The sequence below is a fragment of the Anomaloglossus baeobatrachus genome, chromosome 7, assembly GCF_048569485.1.
Source record: "Anomaloglossus baeobatrachus isolate aAnoBae1 chromosome 7, aAnoBae1.hap1, whole genome shotgun sequence".
Taxonomy (NCBI): domain Eukaryota; kingdom Metazoa; phylum Chordata; class Amphibia; order Anura; family Aromobatidae; genus Anomaloglossus; species Anomaloglossus baeobatrachus.
Window position 1 is genome coordinate 59,120,514 of NC_134359.1, and position 20,232 is coordinate 59,140,745.

Consider the following 20,232-nt stretch of genomic DNA (forward strand, 5'->3'; position numbering starts at 1 on the left):
CTGATGGTCATCCGTGGTGCCTATGTATTAAATTCTATGGCCCTGATTCATCAAGATTGGCATTTCGTACATCAGTCTTGATTAAGAATGTGCTGGAATAAGCTGTGCCTTTTAAATGATTTTGGCACAACTTTGAGATGTTATGTGCTACTGCAAGAAAGTTCTCCAGTAACGGATTAATTTGTCGGTGGCGCTTGGATGCCTCCTTCCGGCTAAGGTCTGCCAACTTTTCAAAAAGTTGGCATAGGTGGCCAGGACTGGTGTAAAAACGTTAGGCATCACACATTTGTGCGCAATAACAAATTTTGTAAAACGTTTGCAAAGTTTCAGACCGTTTTATGCCACAATTATGGTAAAAACTGTTTGATGAATCGGGGGGGTGTTAATGTTACTTTAAAAAACAATCACTACAATGGAACTAAACTGCAATATCAGACACAAACTGTGGAGAACTGTAGCATTGTTTTTTGAAGAAATTTGCCAAGTTTTTTAAAGGGCTAACCCCTATAATGTACACTAAAAACCATCGATGCAGACAAATTTCAACAAAAAATAATCTTGGAAAAAAAAACAACAACATGACATTGCATTGCCTGTTACTGATGACTTGGATTTGTCTTCTCCAGGTGGCAGGATATAGTTGTTGGCGCACCTCAGTATTTTGACAAGGATAACAAAGACATAGGAGGAGCTATGTATGTGTACATAAATCAGAAAGGAAAATGGGAAGACGTTAAGCCAATCCGAATTACGGGCCCCAAGGATTCTATGTTCGGAATTTCTGTGAAGAACGTAGGAGACGTAAATCAAGATGGATTTCCTGGTAAGAAATTGAGGGATTTATGGTGTAAAATCTGGTAGTGTATCGCAACGCCAAATCATAATATTGACTCATCAGTGTTGGACAGTGTCTAAATCAGGGGTGGACATACCATTGAAGCAACCTGTGCAGTCACACAGAGGGGCCCAAGAGGTAAGGGGGCTCACTTCCACCAACAAAGCAGTAAATAAAGGGATGCATTATGATGAACTATTGGATCCACATGCTGTTCTTGCAGAAGAGCCCTCTTTTATCTCTGTCCATTCCTGTCCATACGGTAATGCACCTCTAAAGAGAAGAGAACTCTTTAGTACCTTTCTTGGCTGCCTACCCTCTACCTTGATGTCCAGTATTTAAAGGAGATTATCAAGAATAGATTGTTATAAGCAGAGCACTTGGACCGAGATGCAGAAATTATCAGTCTGCAGTTTCTATAAAAGTAGTCAACACTTTATTCAGTTATTTAAAAGTAATGTCCTATATATATAGAATTGGCCCTTTATATTGGTTTGTTGGTGGTTCAATGTCCGGCACCTCTGCTAAAACAGCTGATTGGGATCTTGGGTAGAAAGCAGAGAGTATTGATGGCCTACCCAAAGATTTAAGTTGGGCTGTTGGAAGAACAAGTCATCAATGTTAAACAACTGGATGACCATTTTTATGTTCTAATTAAAGGAAATACTTATATGGAAATGGATTTCGGTTGATATTGAAATTTGTGGCTTCCATCACTTACTGGCATTATTAATAATTTCATTTCCCTATATATTTAAATGAAAGTACACATGCATGTGGCTTACAGACCTGCAGACAGTTTCTTGAAAGTATCATGAGTCGTTGAGGCAAGAATGTAGGGCCGCATCCTAGTACAGGGAGATTGCATGTCCATTGAAGTCCATTCATTATATATACAGTATATATATTATTTATTATTATTATAGCGCTATGTACTCCATGGCGCTTTACAAGTAAATATATATATATATATATATATATATTTTACACTGCTCAAAAAAATAAAGGGGACACTTAAACAACAAAATGGTATTTTAGTGTTCCCTTTATTCTTTTGAGGAGTGTGTGTGTATATATATATATATATATATATATATATATATATATATATATGTGTATATATATATATATATATATATGTGTATATATATATATATATATATATATATATATATACACACACACACACACACACACACACACACACACACACACACACACACACACACTATATATATATATATATATATATATATATATATATATATATATATATATATATATATATATATATATATATATATATATATATATGTATATATACATACATACAGTGCCTACAAGTAGTATTCAGCCCCCTGCAGATTTAGCAGGTTTGATAAGATGCAAATAAGTTAGAGCCTGCAAACTTCAAACAAGAGCAGGATTTATTAACAGATGCATAAATCTTACAAACCAACAAGTTATGTTGCTCAGTTAAATTTTAATAAATTTTCAACATAAAAGTGTGGGTCAATTATTATTCAACCCCTAGGTTTAATATTTTGTGGAATAACCCTTGTTTGCAATTACAGCTAATAATCGTCTTTTATAAGACCTGATCAGGCCGGCACAGGTCTCTGGTGTTATCTTGGCCCACTCCTCCATGCAGATCTTTTCCAAGTTATCTAGGTTCTTTGGGTGTCTCATGTGGACTTTAATCTTGAGCTCCTTCCACAAGTTTTCAATTGGGTTAAGGTCAGGAGACTGACTAGGCCACTGCAACACCTTGATTTTTTCCCTCTTGAACCAGGCCTTGGTTTTCTTGGCTGCGTGCTTTGGGTCGTTGTCTTGTTGGAAGATGAAATGACGACCCATCTTAAGATCCTTGATGGAGTAGCGGAGGTTCTTGGCCAAAATCTCCAGGTAGGCCGTGCTATCCATCTTCCCATGGATGCGGACCAGATGGCCAGGCCCCTTGGCTGAGAAACAGCCCCACAGCATGATGCTGCCACCACCATGCTTGACTGTAGGGATGGTATTCTTGGGGTCGTATGCAGTGCCATCCAGTCTCCAAACGTCACGTGTGTGGTTGGCACCAAAGATCTCGATCTTGGTCTCATCAGACCAGAGAACATTGAACCAGTCTGTCTCAGAGTTCTCCAAGTGATCATGAGCAAACTGTAGACCAGCCTTGACATGACGCTTTGAAAGTAAAGGTACCTTACGGGCTCGTCTGGAATGGAGACCATTGCGGTGGAGTACGTTACTTATGGTATTGACTGAAACCAATGTCCCCACTGCCATGAGATCTTCCCGGAGCTCCTTCCTTGTTGTCCTTGGGTTAGCCTTGACTCTTCGGACAAACCTGGCCTCGGCATGGGTGGAAACTTTCAAAGGCTGTCCAGGCCGTGGAAGACTAACACTAGTTCCATAAGCCTTCCACTTCCGGATGATGCTCCCAACAGTGGAGACAGGTAGGCCCAACTCCTTGGAAAGGGTTTTGTACCCCTTGCCAGCCTTGTGACCCTCCACGATCTTGTCTCTGATGGCCTTGGAATGCTCCTTTGTCTTTCCCATGTTGACCAAGTATGAGTGCTGTTCACAAGTTTGGGGAGGGTCTTATTTAGTCAAAAAAGGCTGGAAAAAGAGATAATTAATTCAAACATGTGAAGCTCATTGTTCTTTGTGCCTGAAATACTTCTTAATACTTTAGGGGAACCAAACAGAATTCTTGTGGTTTGAGGGGTTGAATAATAAATGACCCTCTGAATAAACTTTTCACAATTTAAAAAAAAAAAAAGAAATAACATTCTTTTTTGCTGCAGTGCATTTCACACTTCCAGGCTGATCTACAGTCCAAATGTCACAATGCCAAGTTAATTCCAAATGTGTAAACCTGCTAAATCTGCAGGGGGTTGAATACTACTTGTAGGCACTATATATATATATATATATATATATATATATATATATATATATATATATATATATATATATATATAGTGAGAGAGATATATGCACACACCACACACACGCACACATATACACACACGTCTTAATTTTTAATTTTTCTTATATAGGTCTGTCAAACATCTACATATATATATAAGTATGTGTGTGTGTGTGTGTGTGTGTGTGTGTGTATATATATATATAGATATATATATATATATATATATATATATATATATATATAGGGATAGATAGATAGAGATGTGTGTGTGTGTGTGTGTGATATATATATATATATATATATATATATATATATATATATGTATATGTATATATATATATATATGTATATACATACATAACACTGCTCACAAAAATAAAGGGGACACTTGGTATTTTAGTGTTCCCTTTATTCTTTTGAGCAGTGTGTATACATATATATATATATATCTATATATATATATACACACAAACGGGTATATACATATTATTGTCTTACTTTTCCTTATATATAGTAGGTCAGTCAAATATTTGTATTTTCAATTCATTTCCATTGGAAACTGAGTATATAGATAATTAATTACAGGAACTAATTCATTTTGGGATCCGACAAACTGTATTTTTTTTTTGCATTAGACATTGCAGTTGGCGCGCCGTATGCTGATGGTTTTGGGAAAGTTTATATATATCATGGCTCCAAGAACGGCATCAGTCGAGAACCAGCACAGGTAAATTTTACTCCAATTTTTGTTATGACCCTAGTGTAAATTTTTTTTTTCACCCTTTGTTAATGAGATCGCTCATGCATATTGAGACAAAATGTCATATTTGAACATAATACTGGAAATTTTCCCAGTAAAAAGGGAAAAAAAACAATGCGGCGCTCTCTGAGCGTAATAGGTAGATAGTATACAGGTAGTGGTGAGTGAAGAATTTTGCACTCACCTTGGAGTAGTATATACAGATGAGTCAAAAAGCCATTCCAGGAAACTGGCTGGATGAAGTGCTGCTTTCCCAATGTGCTGCAGTCAAATCCTCTATTGGGGATCTAAACAGGGGAAATGTTCCAGGAAAATAGATCCGTAATAACGCCCTTACCTATGTATTTTCCTGGAAAACATAATATTTGATTGTTTTAAATTAGCGAATGTTTATACATTTACTGTAGCAGTTAAAGCAGTATCTCCCAAACTCCAGTCGTCATCGGCCCCCCAACAGATCATGTTTTTAGGACTTAAGGGTTATTCCCAACTTCATATAGGAGTATCGTTGGATAATGCTTGTAAATACAAGCAGTATTGTAATTTACTATTTGTTAAAATTGTTAATCCAATCTTGAGATATTAACACTTCCTTTTCTTTACAGCTTTGCGGCTGACCACTGCTGTGAGACCACAGTGTGGTCGGTGTCTTACGCAACCAACTGTAAACAAAAGAATAGTGTTAATATGATTATCACAAATATAGCTGTAAGTTTTACTAAAGGGTACTTTGCACGTTGCAACATCGCTACTGCGATATCGTCGGGATCAAATCGAAAGTGACGCACATCCGGCGCCGGTAACGACGTCGCAATGTGTAAAGCCTAGAAGCACTGATAAACGATCGCAAAAGCGTCGAAAATCGGTGATCTGTGTAGTGTCGGTCATTTCCATAATTTCGCTGCAGCGACAGGTACAATGTTGTTCCTCGTTCCTGCGGCAGCACACATCACTGTGTATGAAGCCGCAGGAGCGAGGAACATCTCCTTACCTGCGTCCCGTCTGCAATGCGGAAGGAAAGAGGTGGGTGGGATGTTTACGTCCTGCTCATGTCCGCCCCTCCGCTTCTATTGGCCGCCTGCCGTGTGACGTCGCTGTGACGCCGCACGACCCGCCCACTTAGGAAGGAGGCGGGTCGCCAGCCAGAGCGACGTCGCAGGGCAGGTAAGTGCATGTGAAGCTGCCGTAGCGATAATGTTCACTACGGCAGCTATCACAAGATATCGCATCTACGACGGGGGCGGGGACTATCGCGCTCGGCATCAATACAATCGGCTAGCGATGTCGCAGTGTGCAAAGTACCCCTAAGTGGTAAATTATAAAACTGCTTGTCTTTACAAGCACTTTGCAACCATATCTGTATATGAAGATGGAAATAACCATTTACAGCAATTGTCTGCTTTTGGAAAGCAGCTCTACGTAAAAGAAAGCTTAAACTTAACTTTACAGTTTTTGTTTGACACCCAGAAACTTAGAGGGCTCCCCATTGAATATTGAATGTGCCACCTCATATATAAGAGTGCCCTTTGATCCTTTCAGGTGCCAATGGCAGCATTAAGCCTCCAAGGTACTGAAAGGGAATCTGTCAGCAGGTTTTTGGTACCTTATCTGACAGCAGCATGATGTAGGCAAGGAGATTCGGTATCCGACAATGTATCATTTAGATTAATGGGTGCAGCCGTTCTGACACAATGTGCATTTTTAGATTTGATCATGTAGCAGAGCTGAGAGCTGCCCCTGCCCACACCAGGCTCTCTATTGAGATAGTATATTGATTGTGAGTTGTCAATCAAAGGAGGGAGTGTGCAGGACAACATAGCACGAGATAGCTAGCCACAGAAATGATAAGGGTTTGGCTGCCAAAAAAACATATCAAACAAAAGATCGGACTGTGACAACACAGGCATACCTGAATTTTCTGTCTTAACCTTTACAGCATACTGGCTTCAGCTTATATAGCGAAAACCTGTTGACAGATTCCATTTAAAACAGCTGATTGTTGCTAAATACCATTCCATGTGCATGCTGGTAAAACAGATCATCACTATGAAGTCGAAAACGATCAACTTGTCCATTCTCTTGCATTGCTTTACACAATGTACAATACTTATTCAAACTGATATAAAACTTTCTTACATGTAGATAATTGATGGCCGGAGCACAAGCACCAAATCCTTTGGCTACTCAGTTGCCGGAAATCTGGATATAGATAAGAATTCATATCCAGATATTGCAGTGGGATCTTTGTCAGATTCTATAAGTGTGTTCAGGTAAGATGAATCTATCTTTTGGATCTATACATGCGCATCCTACAAATTTCTGAATTGATCATGTTGGTGGGGTGGCTAAAGGGGGTCTGTGTAGTCGCTACATAGGTTCCTTGGCCACAGCGCAGCCTGCCATCAACTCTTCGCACCCCGGTTGCTATTCCAGTGCAACATAGCCACAAAAGTCCAATCATCCGCTGAGGCAATAACACAAGAGTGTTTCTTTCAATCACTGGAACTTTACTGGTTGTCTTCGTACAGACACATCCGTCTCACACTATTTGGGCATCATCTCTGACCAGATGGGGTTCCCTCAAGTTTAAATTAGAAAGTCCAATTTACAGGCAGACCGCTTCCCTGGCACTTGGGTCTCTGAGAGAACCTGTAAGCCCCTCATCTCCTCTAAGGACGAACAGTACGTGGCAGGCTCATCCTCTGCTCTCACGTTCGGTTCCCACCCAGTCTCTTGGGGATTATTTGGGTATTTCTTCCAGGGAAATGGATGCCACTCAGACTGTCCAGATTATACCCACTTCCAGGGGACGTAGTTACAGTAAGTCCTTCCTTGTGCAGGACTCTACTCATCCGGCGTCCAAGTTCGACCCCAAAGGTCTGGCCAAATCCCTACTTTGGGCTTCTGATCTGTTTCTCCTCACTGGGGACTCTCCTGTCCTCTACCTACTGTTTGCCCCTTTTATAAAGTACACGCCTCCCTGTAACTAACCCCTTCCTACCCAAAGGGCACCAGGGAAGTGGTCACTTGAACAATATTGCCACCTGGTGGCCATACAACGCACAGCACCCAACTTTATTATACATCTATACAGTGCTTCTACCGCTGCGGGGGTGGCAGAGGCCTAGACCCCCTTACAATGTCATGTACCTTTTTTCTTCTTAGGTCGCGGCCAGTGGTGAGCATCCAGAAGACAATTGAAGTTTCACCAGACAAGATAGATTACAATAGGAAAAACTGTCGGCAGGCCAGTGCAATCTGGTAGGATTTCTAGCAATGTTTGGCTTTGTAACAGAATATTATAAATAAATTATAGGAGACCTTATCTGGGTCATATTTTTATTTTCCAGTTTGACAGTAAAAGTCTGCTTATCATATACAGCAGTACCTGAAAACTACAATCCAAGATTAAGTAAGTGCCTTTCATGTGTTTCATATTTCCATACTTCTTAAGAACTGCTTATTAAGATCTCATATCTTGTCCAACTTTCTTTCTTAGCTCTCGCTTATACACTTGAAGTTGAAAGTGTAAGACAAAGTCTGGGCCTGTCCTCCAGAATTGCCAATTTTCCAGGACCGGTGACGAACACAATGGATCTTAGACAACAAAACCAAGTCAAATGTACTGAAAGCAATCTAGAACTACAGGTAACTGGGACGTGTGGGACCAGCCACGTATCTAATGTGAATGGGGACCTCTGACTCATATGATACATAATGTCTGGGAGAAAATTATCATCCATGTTAAATCTTGTCCACTAGTGTCCAGAGTGTGAGATTATATGAGGATAAATGAATACATTTTATACCACATTGCTCCGATACTGTATACCGAGTCTGTGTGAGACCAGTGTCTGCACTGGTAATATTATTGGAAGGGTTGTCTAATATTTTTTTCAGGCATGGATGCACTTAAAATAAAAAAACAATGACATATAATAATAATAATAATAATAATAATAATAATAATAATAATAATAATAATAATAATAATCTTTATTACTATAGCGCCAACATATTCTGCAGCGCTTTACAATTCAGAGGTTCATATACAAGCAAGTAACAGTTATAGAAGATACAATAATTACAGCAAAAACAAAGGCAACCCTGATCCTAGGAGCTTACAATCTACAATGAGGTGGGGGGACGGTAGAACATGCAGGTGCTTATTTACAACAGTAATCCAGCTATCTCAAAGAAATGGAGATAGATAAAGGCTGCATGAGCCGGTCACCAGCCATTCTTTGTGATGCTTTTGTGTGTGGTGGAGTTAGACGGAGAATTATGTTCAGAGAAATAGTGGAGGGACTATGTGAATTGGATTTGATTAGGGAGTGTGATAGGCCACACCAAAAAGATGTGTTTTTAGGGAACGTCTGAAGCTGAGTCAGTTGGAGTCCGTCCTAGTTTCTTAGGGTAGAGCATTCCAGAGGATTGGTGCAGTTTGGGAGAAGTCTTGAAGCGGGAAGTGGGAGGTTCAGGTTAGTGTGGATGTTTTTTTTTTAAATCAGATACTTTTTTATTAAAACAGAATACATACAACAGAATAACAAATCGGCATCCAAATTAAGTTTATCACATCTAGTACCCCTTTAACTCCCCCACCCCAGCAGCAACACTTCTCCCCGATACTACATCCCATTTAGTACACACTTAGGCGGGCTTTGCACACTACGACATCGCAGGCCGATGCTGCGATGTCGAGTGCGATAGTCCCCGCCCCCGTCGCAGCAGCGATATGTGGTGATAGCTGGCGTAGCGAAAGTTATCGCTACGCCAGCTTCACACACACACTCACCTGCCGTGCGACGTCCCTGTGGCCGGCGACCCGCCTCCTTGTTAAGGGGGCGGGTCGTGCGGCGTCACTGCGACGTCACACGGTAGGCGGCCAATCAGAGCGGAGAGGCGGAGATGAGCAGGATGTAAACATCCTGCCCACCTCCTTCCTTCCGCATATCCTACGGAAGCCGCAGTGAGGCCGGTAGGAGATGTTCCTCGCTCCTGCGACTTCACACACAGCGATGTGTGCTGCCGCAGGAGCGAGGAACAACATCGGACCATTGCGTCAGCGTAATTATGGATTACGCCGACGCTGTACCGATGATACGATTACGACGCTTTTGCGCTCGTTAATCGTATCATCCAGGCTTTACACACTGCGATGTCGCATGCGATGCCGGATGTGCGTCACTTTCAATTTGACCCCACCGACATCGCACCTGCGATGTCGCAGTGTGCAAAGTGCCCCTTAGAATACCCTCCAACTGCAGAATAGCAACCATCCCGTTCACCCCTATGTGCAGGAGGAACTACTAGTAACACAAATTAAACAAAACACACACATCAGAGGTCTCAGACGGCTATCCCCGTCCCAGACCAGTTTACTGGTCCATCACTCGTCCTATTCACATTGCAGCCAAGGAGACCATAGCTTCTCAAACATTTTAACATTCCCCCTTCTTTCATACACTCCCTGTTCCAGCTGAAGAATACATTTCACCCTTTTAATGTACTCTCCCCTGGTCGGGGGGTCTTCTTTAATCCAGGACCTGGCAATCAGCTTTCTTGCCACATACAGCAGCCTAGCAATGGCAATTTTCATAGTATTTTCCACCCCAAGCTCCTCAACATATCCCAATATGCATAGCAATGGTTCCCTGGGAAGGACACACCCATATGTTCTTCCTATCTTGTGGATAACCTTAGTCCAAAAGGAGACCAGTCTCGGACAAGACCACATCATATGAAAAATACCTGCGTCAGATCCCTGACACCTTGGACACTCCGAATTCCTTTTCAACCCCATTTTAATTAGTGTGGATGTTAGTCGAATGTTGTTTGTGGAGCGTAGAGAACGGGTAGGGTGATTGACAGAGATGATGGTGGAAATGTAGGGGGTATATTACCTTCTAGCTTACAGTGGATCCACCGTTGGCCACTCAGTTCCGGAAGCCATGCCTGGTCTATACGGAAGTCAGAGGATTGCTACAAAATCTGATGATGTGCTCTTGTGGTAACCCGACCAACGCAACAGACCTCCGCTTCTATGTGGAGCAGGCATCACTTCTGGAGCTGTCTCAGACCCCCATATCGGACTGTGCTTGATCTGTGCAATTTATCCATCTAGATACAGTAAAAGTCTCAAGATGGTGCTTTGTAGGTGGAGTCGAGGCCACTGATGGTGGGGGTGTGAGCTGTGGGGTAGATACAGCTCTGCAGAGAAGGCAGCGTACTTGCATTCTGCGAAAATGTAGAGTCCCAAAAAAAGAGAGGTAGAAGGAAGATCATAATGTAAACACCAGGCCACAAAAATAGCTAAATAGTTTAAGGGGCCTAAGAAAAGGTAAAAAACAGAAAATCAAGGGAACGGTATTGTGGGTACTCAATATAGAGATAGCAAGATTGATGTTTTTGTGTCCTGAAAATCCCTTTAACTATAGGGATATATTTGTTAACATTATCCTTGCCCTAGGTAAAGGAAATCCTTGCTAAGACTTTAGCCTCCTTATGTCAATACCTTTTCCAAAACAAAGCTACACAATTTCTCCAGGGCACTAATTATTCAAGGTGTAATTAATAATAATAGCAGTTGTAATTGTAATGTATTATTCCTAATATATATTCTAATTAATTTATATTTAATATAAATATGTATTTAATAAATATTTCATTTCACATTGAAATGGATTTTCTAAATATTGGATTTCTTTACGCTTTGTCTATAGAACTAACCATATGTTAATCTCACTCCAACAGGACAATATTAAGGACAGATTGCGACAGATTCCTGTGTCTCTTTCTGTAGATATTAAAAACGTCCGCCGGAGGAAGAGGCAGTCCGGCTCACTACCAGAACTTCTGCCAATACAAAATTTAAATGAGCCAAAAAAAGTTACTGCAGAGGTATAGTAATTGTCTTTTATGTGAAAGTTGTCCAAGGAAAATTGTGTGCTTATCAATCTTTTTTTTTTAACATATAATGTCTATACACATGGCCAAATTTACTTGTGCCCAGTTACCACGTCAAGGTGTAACACTCATCTGGGTCCTACTCTCATTTCTATGCCTCTCTTGTCCAAACTGACTTTTTATATGGGCTAGAATAGAATCTGCAAAAGGAAAATTAATACACCTGAAATAACATGACTCCAAAATACAAACTAGAAAAATTGCCGGCACTTAACTGGTGCATACTGAACATGACATACAATATCCAAAATAGCAGTTGCACTCAAAGGAAGGAGAAAAACCAAGTATATAGATGGTGAACATTGGAATACGAACATGCATTACTGCCAAGAAAACATGAAAACATTTTTTTGAAAAATGAGTTACTTAGCAACCAAATTGGTGACCAAATTTACTTGTGCCCAGTTACCACGTCAAGGTGTAACTCTCATCTGGGTCATACTCTCATTTCTATGCCTCTCTTGTCCAAACTGACCGTTTATATGGCCTAGAATAGAACTGCAAAAGGAAAGTTAAAAAACCTGAAATAACTGGGAAGTCTAATAACAGCCTGTAGTTCATTTTTACTGTTTATGGCATGTGCACACATTGAGTATTTGGTGCAGAAATTTTGGCACCATTTCTGAATCTCTTGGAAAAATGCAGTGGAAAAAAGCACATTTTTGCCGCTTGTTTTGACATGCATCTTTGGTGCAGATTTTTCCTCACTTTTAGTAAGGGTGAAATTTGCAGCAAAAACTCTGAAAGAATTGACAAGATGCAGATTTTGGCTATGTGCGCACATTGCGTTTTTGAATGCAGTTACGCTGAGATCTGCACCACAGCGTAACTGCATGCGTCCTGCGTCCCCAGCATAATCTATCAAGATTATGCAGGAGACGTGCGCACGTGGCGTATTAGAGCGCAGCGCTTCAGCTGCTGCCCGAAGCGCGCGTTCTAAGAAGTGACATGCCACTTCTTTCCTGCGCTCTGCATGCATCCCCCGCCCTGTCTATGGGAGGGGCTGCACTCAGAGCGCATGGAATCGGCTTTTTTTTTTTCACTACGGACTCTTTCTGCAGCGATTTGAAGCGCACGTGTGCTGTTCAAATCGCTGCAGAAATTTCTGCAGGGCCAGTACGCAACGTGCGCACATAGCCTTTAAGTTGTTGCAAATAAGTTGCAGAGAGAGTAACACATAAGTAAGATAAGATAGAAGTAAGATGGTAAGACATGATGCAGATTTAAAGGTGTTGCAAGTACATTGCAGAGTTAGCATCCCATGAATGTTAACATAATTTATTATAGTAAGCAGAAACATGCTATAAAAAAGTATATATGTCACACTGAGTTTTCCACAAACTTTGCCGATTTGTCATGGTGGCATTGAACTCTGTTCACAATGCAGATTCTGACACTCTGCCCGATGGTTTCTCTGGTGTCAAGGATCCACACAAGCAGACTTGGTGTATACCTACTGTGTGCTGATTCATAGGCAGGCTAGCAAGAATTAATCTCTGCTAGTCTGCTAGCTCCTTTAAACTTCGTCCGGCTGAATAGGTACAATTGTAACTATTCCCTTTTTAAATTGCAATAATTTTTTTTTTTCAAAAAGCCGTAGAGGGCTGAAATTTCGTGACATCTCAGCAGTTTTGGTCCAGAATATATTGGCCAAATTTCAATAAAATATTTCCACCCCCTTCCGAGATAAGGGGTCGGGAAATTTTGGCAAAATTATGCAGCCTGACAAAGGTTAATCACATGTTGTGGGGAAACCTATCTCATCAGCTGCCCTTCTATTTATAATGTTAGAATCCTTCTACCCATGCCAGCTATAGTTTATTCTGTGATGGTCTATATGAGGTGTGGTGTCCCAGACTCTCTCTGGTGAAAGTTGTACTTTAGTTGTGCTTTTTGCTTGGTGTGGTTGTAGAGTATACACCTATTGTTTTGTACATACTTCCTGCTCTTGTTTTCCTTCTGAATCTTATTGTCGTATCGTTTGTGTGTGTGTGTGTGTGTGTGTGTGTGTGCGCGTGTCGCATCACATATTATTGGTTTTTTCCTTGTCTGTCTTTTTCTGTGGGTTCAGCACACTCCTGTACTGTCCCTCCATGGGGGAAGATGGAGGGGGAATTAGAACAAGACTGGTCAGGAGCAGCGTTAGAAAGGAGACTGAGGCCTCTCCACCATTATTAGTATCCCTGAGGTTAGGGGTAGTGTTGGTTCCAAGCTATCCCAAAGTCATTGTGACAATATATTGTATTTAAATTAAAAGGGTTCTTCTCTATATACTAAAGGGGTTGTCCACTACTGGAATAACCCCTTATAATTCAACATTTCCCCCAAGGAAAATAATAAAGCCTTTACTCACCTCCACGACTAACGCGGTTCCAGTGGTGCCACAGTTCACAGTGCTCGGGCTCACGTGACGTTGGGACGTCTCACGAGTCCTACGTTCGCTTAGCACTGACTTCCCTCTTTCTGCCTTTGGACTCTTCGGACAAACAAGTTAATCAACAGGAAGTGAGCGGTGGCAGCAGCGCTCACTTCCTGTTGATTACTCATGTGTCCAAAGGCAGAGAGAGGGAAACCTGTGCTGACTGGATCCAGGGCTCATTACAGCACCTCTGGAATGACTTTGGCCTCGGAGGTGAGTATATGGTTCTTTATTTTACCTGTGGAATCAGATGGGGTTGTCCTAATAGTCGACAACCCTAAGATTTCACATGGGGAAACCTTCCTTAAGCCGAAAGAGATAATTACCACGAGAATCCTACATGCAATCCAGCGCTGCCACGTTGAATCTCTCTACCTGACCATAAGTAATGACATCCCAAAAACCCATCACTTGACTCTTCAACCAATCAGCAGTCAAGTCACTGGTGGTTGTGACGTTATCGCTTCCGGGCCAGTAGAGTCTGTTGGAGAACCAAACAGATTTGGGCGGTAAGATTGTCCTTTTTTTTTCTTTTTCCAGGCTGGCTTATCCTTTAAAAGATTAAAAATATAGCGGTGAACCCCTTTAAGTATACTGTTCTATATAGTTGCTTTGACAGTTACAATGATCGCTTGTCTTTATCTAGTAACATGTGGACTTTTGTGATGGGTTTCTTTGCCTTAACTCATCCTAAAGTTTAACTTTTTCAGGTTCAATTTTTGAAAGAAGGATGTGGAGAAGACAACGTCTGTAATAGTAATATGAAAATCTCTTACAAGTTTTTAAGCAAAGATGACTCGGACTCCTACAAAGAATTGAAGAGGTATGAATTATTTTAGACTTAAAGGGTTTTTTTCAGGTTAATTGAATTTTTTTATGAATCATTTTAGTAGAAAAAAAAAAAGAAAAAAAAAAAAAATCACAAAATTAGCACTTACCACATGTCGCTCCAGAATTGCCTTTCTGCCACTCAATGTGACCTCACAACTATGGCACATAATCACTGGCCATAGCCACAGTGCTGAAATTAATAAAAGCAAAGATTAATCTATATTTATATTTTATAAGTCTTTCTATTAACTAATATGAATTACATTAATATTCAGGGGATGTGTCATGTCCACACCGGAGTCTGCTTCTGCGACTTCTGCTTCATCATCAGGCGCCGCCGTGTTCCCGACATGGACTGTGCTGGTGATAGGAGAGGTAGTTGGTGCCAGTGGCTCTGGTGGGCGTAGGCTCCGCTCATCCACTAAGCTGGGTTTCCCTGGTACCTGCAGTACCATTGGCTGACTGTAGGAGATGTGTATCTTCCAGCTGAAGTTACCACCATTCAGTTACAGCTAATGGGAAGACACCACACCCTTCTAATTCCCCCTCCTGTCTGCTGGTCACTGCCAGATATAGTTTTGTTTTCCTGCTAGAGTCTGGTTCATGTTCTGTTTTTACTATTGATCCCTGTGTTTTGACCTCTGCCTTCTTTCTGACTACTCTCTTGGCTGCTGTGTTTTGTACTTCGCTGCCTGATTTCCTGACTATGCTCCTGCCTGCCGATTTTGTCCCATTTTGTGCCTCCTGGTTTGGACCCTGCCTGACGACCACTCTTTCTTGGATTGCAGCCTTCCATAGGCATCGATCTCCCGGACCTTGTGTAATTACAAATCCCTGTAAAGGGTTTCAGGGTTCTTGAGATCCTGCCGACTTGGTGGCTAGCCCTAGTCTGTCCGTGACAGTCATCCTGAGTATGTGGTCAAGGGGAGACGTTACAGGATGCTCACTGATGGGTTTTATCCAAAAATGTGGTCTCTATACATAGCTATGACGATTTATAGACCTACTGCTTCTATAAAGCCACCTGTACCAATTTTATAAAAATACCTGGAAAACCATCTGTAGCATAATCTTAAAGTTTGTTTATAAACTAAGATGGACTACTAGAAGAGGTCCTACATTTTAATAAAATTGGTGGATAAAGGAAGTTGTTAGGACAGAATCCTATTTTAATATATTTCTATTCATAAAGTACTGTGATTACAGCAGCCTAGGCACTGATTCACACTGACTCAATTAATATATTAATAACTCAAAAAAATAGGTGTTCCTGGGTCATATATATATATATATGTATATATATATATATATATATATATATATATATACTGCATAACAATATCCCAGACATATAAAATATAGCTTTTAATAACACATTAAAGGAAACCTGTCACCAGATTTGGTGACTATAAGCTGCGGCAACCACCACTGGGCTCTTATATACAGAATTCTAACATGCTGTATATAAGAGCGTAGGCCGCTGTGTAGAACATAGAAAACACTTTATAATACTCACCTAAAGGGCGGTGCGGTGTCTCCGTTCTCTGGTAATAGCGCCTCCTCTTTTGGCCATCTTTGTCCTCCTTCTTCTGAAGCTTGGGTGCATCACGTGTCTTACGTCATCCACACTAGCCGGCATTGAGGCCCTGCGCAGGCGCACTACAATACTTTCATCTGCCCTGCTCAGGGCATATCAAAGTGCGCCTGCGCAGGACCTCAATGCCAGCTAGTGTGGATGACGTAGAACGCGTGATGCACCCAGGCTTCAGAAGAAGGAGGACAAAGATGGCCGAAAGAGGAGGTGCAGGTACCGGAGAACGAAGATACCCATCCGACCAGTCTGCACTGCACCACCCTTTAGGTGAGTATTATAAAGTGATTTTTATGTTCTACATAGCGGCCTGGGCTCTTATATACAGCATGTTAGAATGCTGTATATAAGAGCCCACTGGTGGTAGCTTATTGTCACCAAATCTGGTGACAGGTTCCCTTTAAAAGCGTTACACAAACCCAAATGCAGTGACAGAATACAAAATTGGAAAAAATCCACCAACAATAACAAAAGTGTATAAACCACAATATAAGCTATTATGCCCAAATTGGCCAAGGTATATTTAGTCAATAAAGAAAAAATAAATATATTTGACTCTAATGACCCTAGTTGTTCTCATTCCTGCCTGGGTTCCCTCAGCCAGCTGTAGTTTAGATCATCACCGTAGGGATGGTGAGCCGTCGTGGAGTGGGGACACCATTATTGTATTTTTAGGGTGCTAATCCCCACTGACACTGCATCAATGTAACATATAATGTAGCAGATAATTGTAACTTCCTTAGGAATTGGGAAAAGCTGCATGAAGTGAAAGGTTTCACATGCACATCCGGAACTAAGAAAAATTGGAATTTATATTTTTTCATTAGAGTTGAATTATAAGTATCCATTTAAGTCAGTCAAATATACAAAACGCACAGCTTTTCGGCCACCATTGTTTCAGCCATCCCCAATATTGCATATTTCAATTAAATACTGAATATTTGTTCATATAATAATTACGCGATTCTGATAATTATTATTATTCTGTTCGACAATCCAGTGAAAATGGTGTCCCGGTTCTGGCACTCCAAAATCAGAAAGCTATCGCCCTCGAAATTACAGTGACAAATAAACCTTCAGACCCAAACAATCCCAAAAAAGATGGTGACGATGCCCACGAAGCGAGACTTATTGCGGATCTACCAAGCACCCTATCATTCTCGTCATTTAAAGATCAAGCAAAAACTCCTGTAAGTAACAAAACCATTAATGAGAAAATAATAAATTGGAGCCGTTGAGCTTGGAGTCATAATCTATTTTCTTATGAAAACACAGGAGCGAAATTTCTTGTGTTCAGCCAACCAAAATGGCTCCAAAGTGGAGTGTGAGCTGGGAAATCCTTTTAAAAGAGACGCCGATGTAAGTCATTCACCTTTTCATTATATCTTTGCTTGGATCAGTGATACTTACTTTGCTTGTTCCTGTCTTGAATCTGAAGCAGCTGCAGAGGGGATATCGTATGTGTGTGTTTGTATGTGTATGTGTGCACATCTCCATGATACCACCTCCCTTCTCCATGATACCACCTCCCTTTTCCATGATACCACCTCCCTTCTCCGTGATACCAGCTCCCATCTACGTGATACCAGCTCCCATCTCCGTGATACCAGCTCCCATCTCCAGGATACCGGCTCCCATTTCCATGATACCAGCTCCCATGTCCATGTTACCAGCTCCCATGTCCATGTTACCAACTCCCTTCTCTATGATACCAGCTCCCATCTCCGTGATACCAACTCCCTTCTCTATGATACCAGCTCCCATGTCCATGATACCAGCTTCCATCTCTGTGATACCAACTCCCTTCTCTATGATACCAAATCCTATCTCCGTGATACCAACTCCCTTCTCTATGATACCAACTCCCATCTCCGTGATACCAACTCCCTTCTCTATGATACCAGCTCCCATCTCCGTGATACCAACTCCCTTCTCCATGATACCAGCTCCCTTCTCATTGATACCAGCTCCCATCTCCGTGATACCAGCTCCCATCTCTGTGATACCAGCTCCCTTTTCCATGATACCACCTCCCTTCTCCATGATACCACCTCCCTTCTCCATGATACCACCTCCCTTCTCCATGATACCACCTCCCTTCTCCATGATACCACCTCCCTTCTCATTGATACCAGCTCCCATCTCCATGATACCAGCTCCCATCTCTGTGATACCAGCTCCCTTTTCCATGATACCACCTCCCTTCTCCGTGATACCAGCTCCCATCTACGTGATACCAGCTCCCATCTCCGTGATACCAGCTCCCATCTCCATGATACCGGCTCCCATTTCCATGATACCAGCTCCCATGTCCATGTTACCAGCTCCCATGTCCATGTTACCAACTCCCTTCTCTATGATACCAGCTCCCATCTCCGTGATACCAACTCCCTTCTCTATGATACCAGCTCCCATCTCCGTGATACCAACTCCCTTCTCTATGATACCAACTCCCATCTCCGTGATACCAACTCCCTTCTCTATGATACCAGCTCCCATCTCCGTGATACCAACTCCCTTCTCTATGATACCAGCTTCCTTATCCATGATACCAGCTCCCATCTCAATGACACCAGCTCCCATCTCCATTATACCAGATCCCTTCTCCATGATACCAGATCCCTTCTCCATGATATCATCTCCCAGCAGCATCACTGGAGAACTGTCGACTGTCTTTTTTTTTTTTTTTTGCACTATAAATGGACTTTTGACCTATGGACGTGTTAATTTTGTGTTTGTGTGTGAAATGTAAATATATACATGACGGTGGCCAATTAAAAAGTTTGAATTAACTATACCGCAGTTTTCGAAGGGAATTTGGTCATTTGCTATTTTTAACCCCTCTAAGATCACCTTTTAATATCTTAATGATGTGAAGGGTTGAGGTCACGGGTCATAAATTGTAGAATACTATGACTATTCAGGTGTGTACATGTGTAACATTGCGTTCCTTTCCACCAGGTGACATTCCTGCTGATTTTGAGTACGGTTGACGTAACAGTCGACACCAAGGAGCTGGAGATTCCTCTCATTTTGGAAACGTATGTCATCTCAAAAACTGTTTCGTTCTGAAATAAATCCAAGTTGTTCAGTGACTGATACATTGAGACAGCGTTATATCATGGGCTCTAGTTTGCCCAAACTATAAGGCTTGATTACCAGGGCTTTCTGTAAGTTTTAGGCAATTTTGGCCCTGTTGTCTGGCTTGGTATCTATAATTATGATACATTTTGCACTGTTGATTATAATAAAAATTAATAATGGACTGATAATCTATTATAGAAAATTATATATGTATCTCCTATAACCTTATAGAACAAGTTCTCAAGCGGATCTAACTCCTGTGGTTGCCAAGGCTCGAGTCGTGGTTGAACTCTTGCTTTCATTGTCTGGGTAAGTTTGTGTCACCACTTAAAAATCCAATTTGAGAGTTGGGCCGGGGTTACACTGGCGTATGGCATCCGATGTGAGAGCATTGGATGTGATATGTTAATGACCCTCTGCTCCGAGTGGGAGCCGAGTGTGATGCAACTGTGATCTGATTCTGCAATCGGATCTGAGCTGCAGAGGAGAAAGAGGGATTAATCTCTACATCTCCTCCATTGTCAGCCTATATCGAGTGCAGGCTGATGTTTCTCTTGCACCCATAGACTTGTATGGGTGGGAGTGATACAAGACTCTCAGACAATCACAACATGCTGCGATTCTTTTCCTCAGTCTGATTAGGGCTGAGGAAAAACTCGCAGATCTGAGCTGCAGCATTGTCTTAAATGGGGCTGAGTGCCATGCGAGATTTTCTTGCATTGCACTCACGTGAATCACATGCTAGTGTGACTCTACCCTTAGTGAGAGTCACCTGAACAAAAATTAAAAATCCTGGAAAAAAAAAGGT

At 41.4% G+C, this 20,232-nt stretch overlaps 1 protein-coding gene across 2 annotated transcripts in view; it reads left to right on the forward strand.

Annotated features, from left to right (window-relative positions):
* ITGA6 (integrin subunit alpha 6) overlaps nucleotides 1-20,232 on the forward strand; it is a 149,533-nt gene that overhangs the window by 105,291 nt on the left and 24,010 nt on the right. For both annotated transcript variants that reach the window (XM_075317330.1, XM_075317329.1), the window contains exons 7-18: nucleotides 627-823; nucleotides 4,406-4,497; nucleotides 6,673-6,800; nucleotides 7,696-7,791; nucleotides 7,881-7,942; nucleotides 8,030-8,178; nucleotides 11,287-11,433; nucleotides 14,629-14,741; nucleotides 17,341-17,530; nucleotides 17,616-17,699; nucleotides 19,302-19,381; nucleotides 19,656-19,733. In XM_075317330.1, coding sequence (XP_075173445.1) covers nucleotides 627-823; nucleotides 4,406-4,497; nucleotides 6,673-6,800; nucleotides 7,696-7,791; nucleotides 7,881-7,942; nucleotides 8,030-8,178; nucleotides 11,287-11,433; nucleotides 14,629-14,741; nucleotides 17,341-17,530; nucleotides 17,616-17,699; nucleotides 19,302-19,381; nucleotides 19,656-19,733 — 1,416 coding nt within the window. The remainder of the gene's footprint in view (nucleotides 1-626; nucleotides 824-4,405; nucleotides 4,498-6,672; nucleotides 6,801-7,695; nucleotides 7,792-7,880; nucleotides 7,943-8,029; nucleotides 8,179-11,286; nucleotides 11,434-14,628; nucleotides 14,742-17,340; nucleotides 17,531-17,615; nucleotides 17,700-19,301; nucleotides 19,382-19,655; nucleotides 19,734-20,232) is intronic.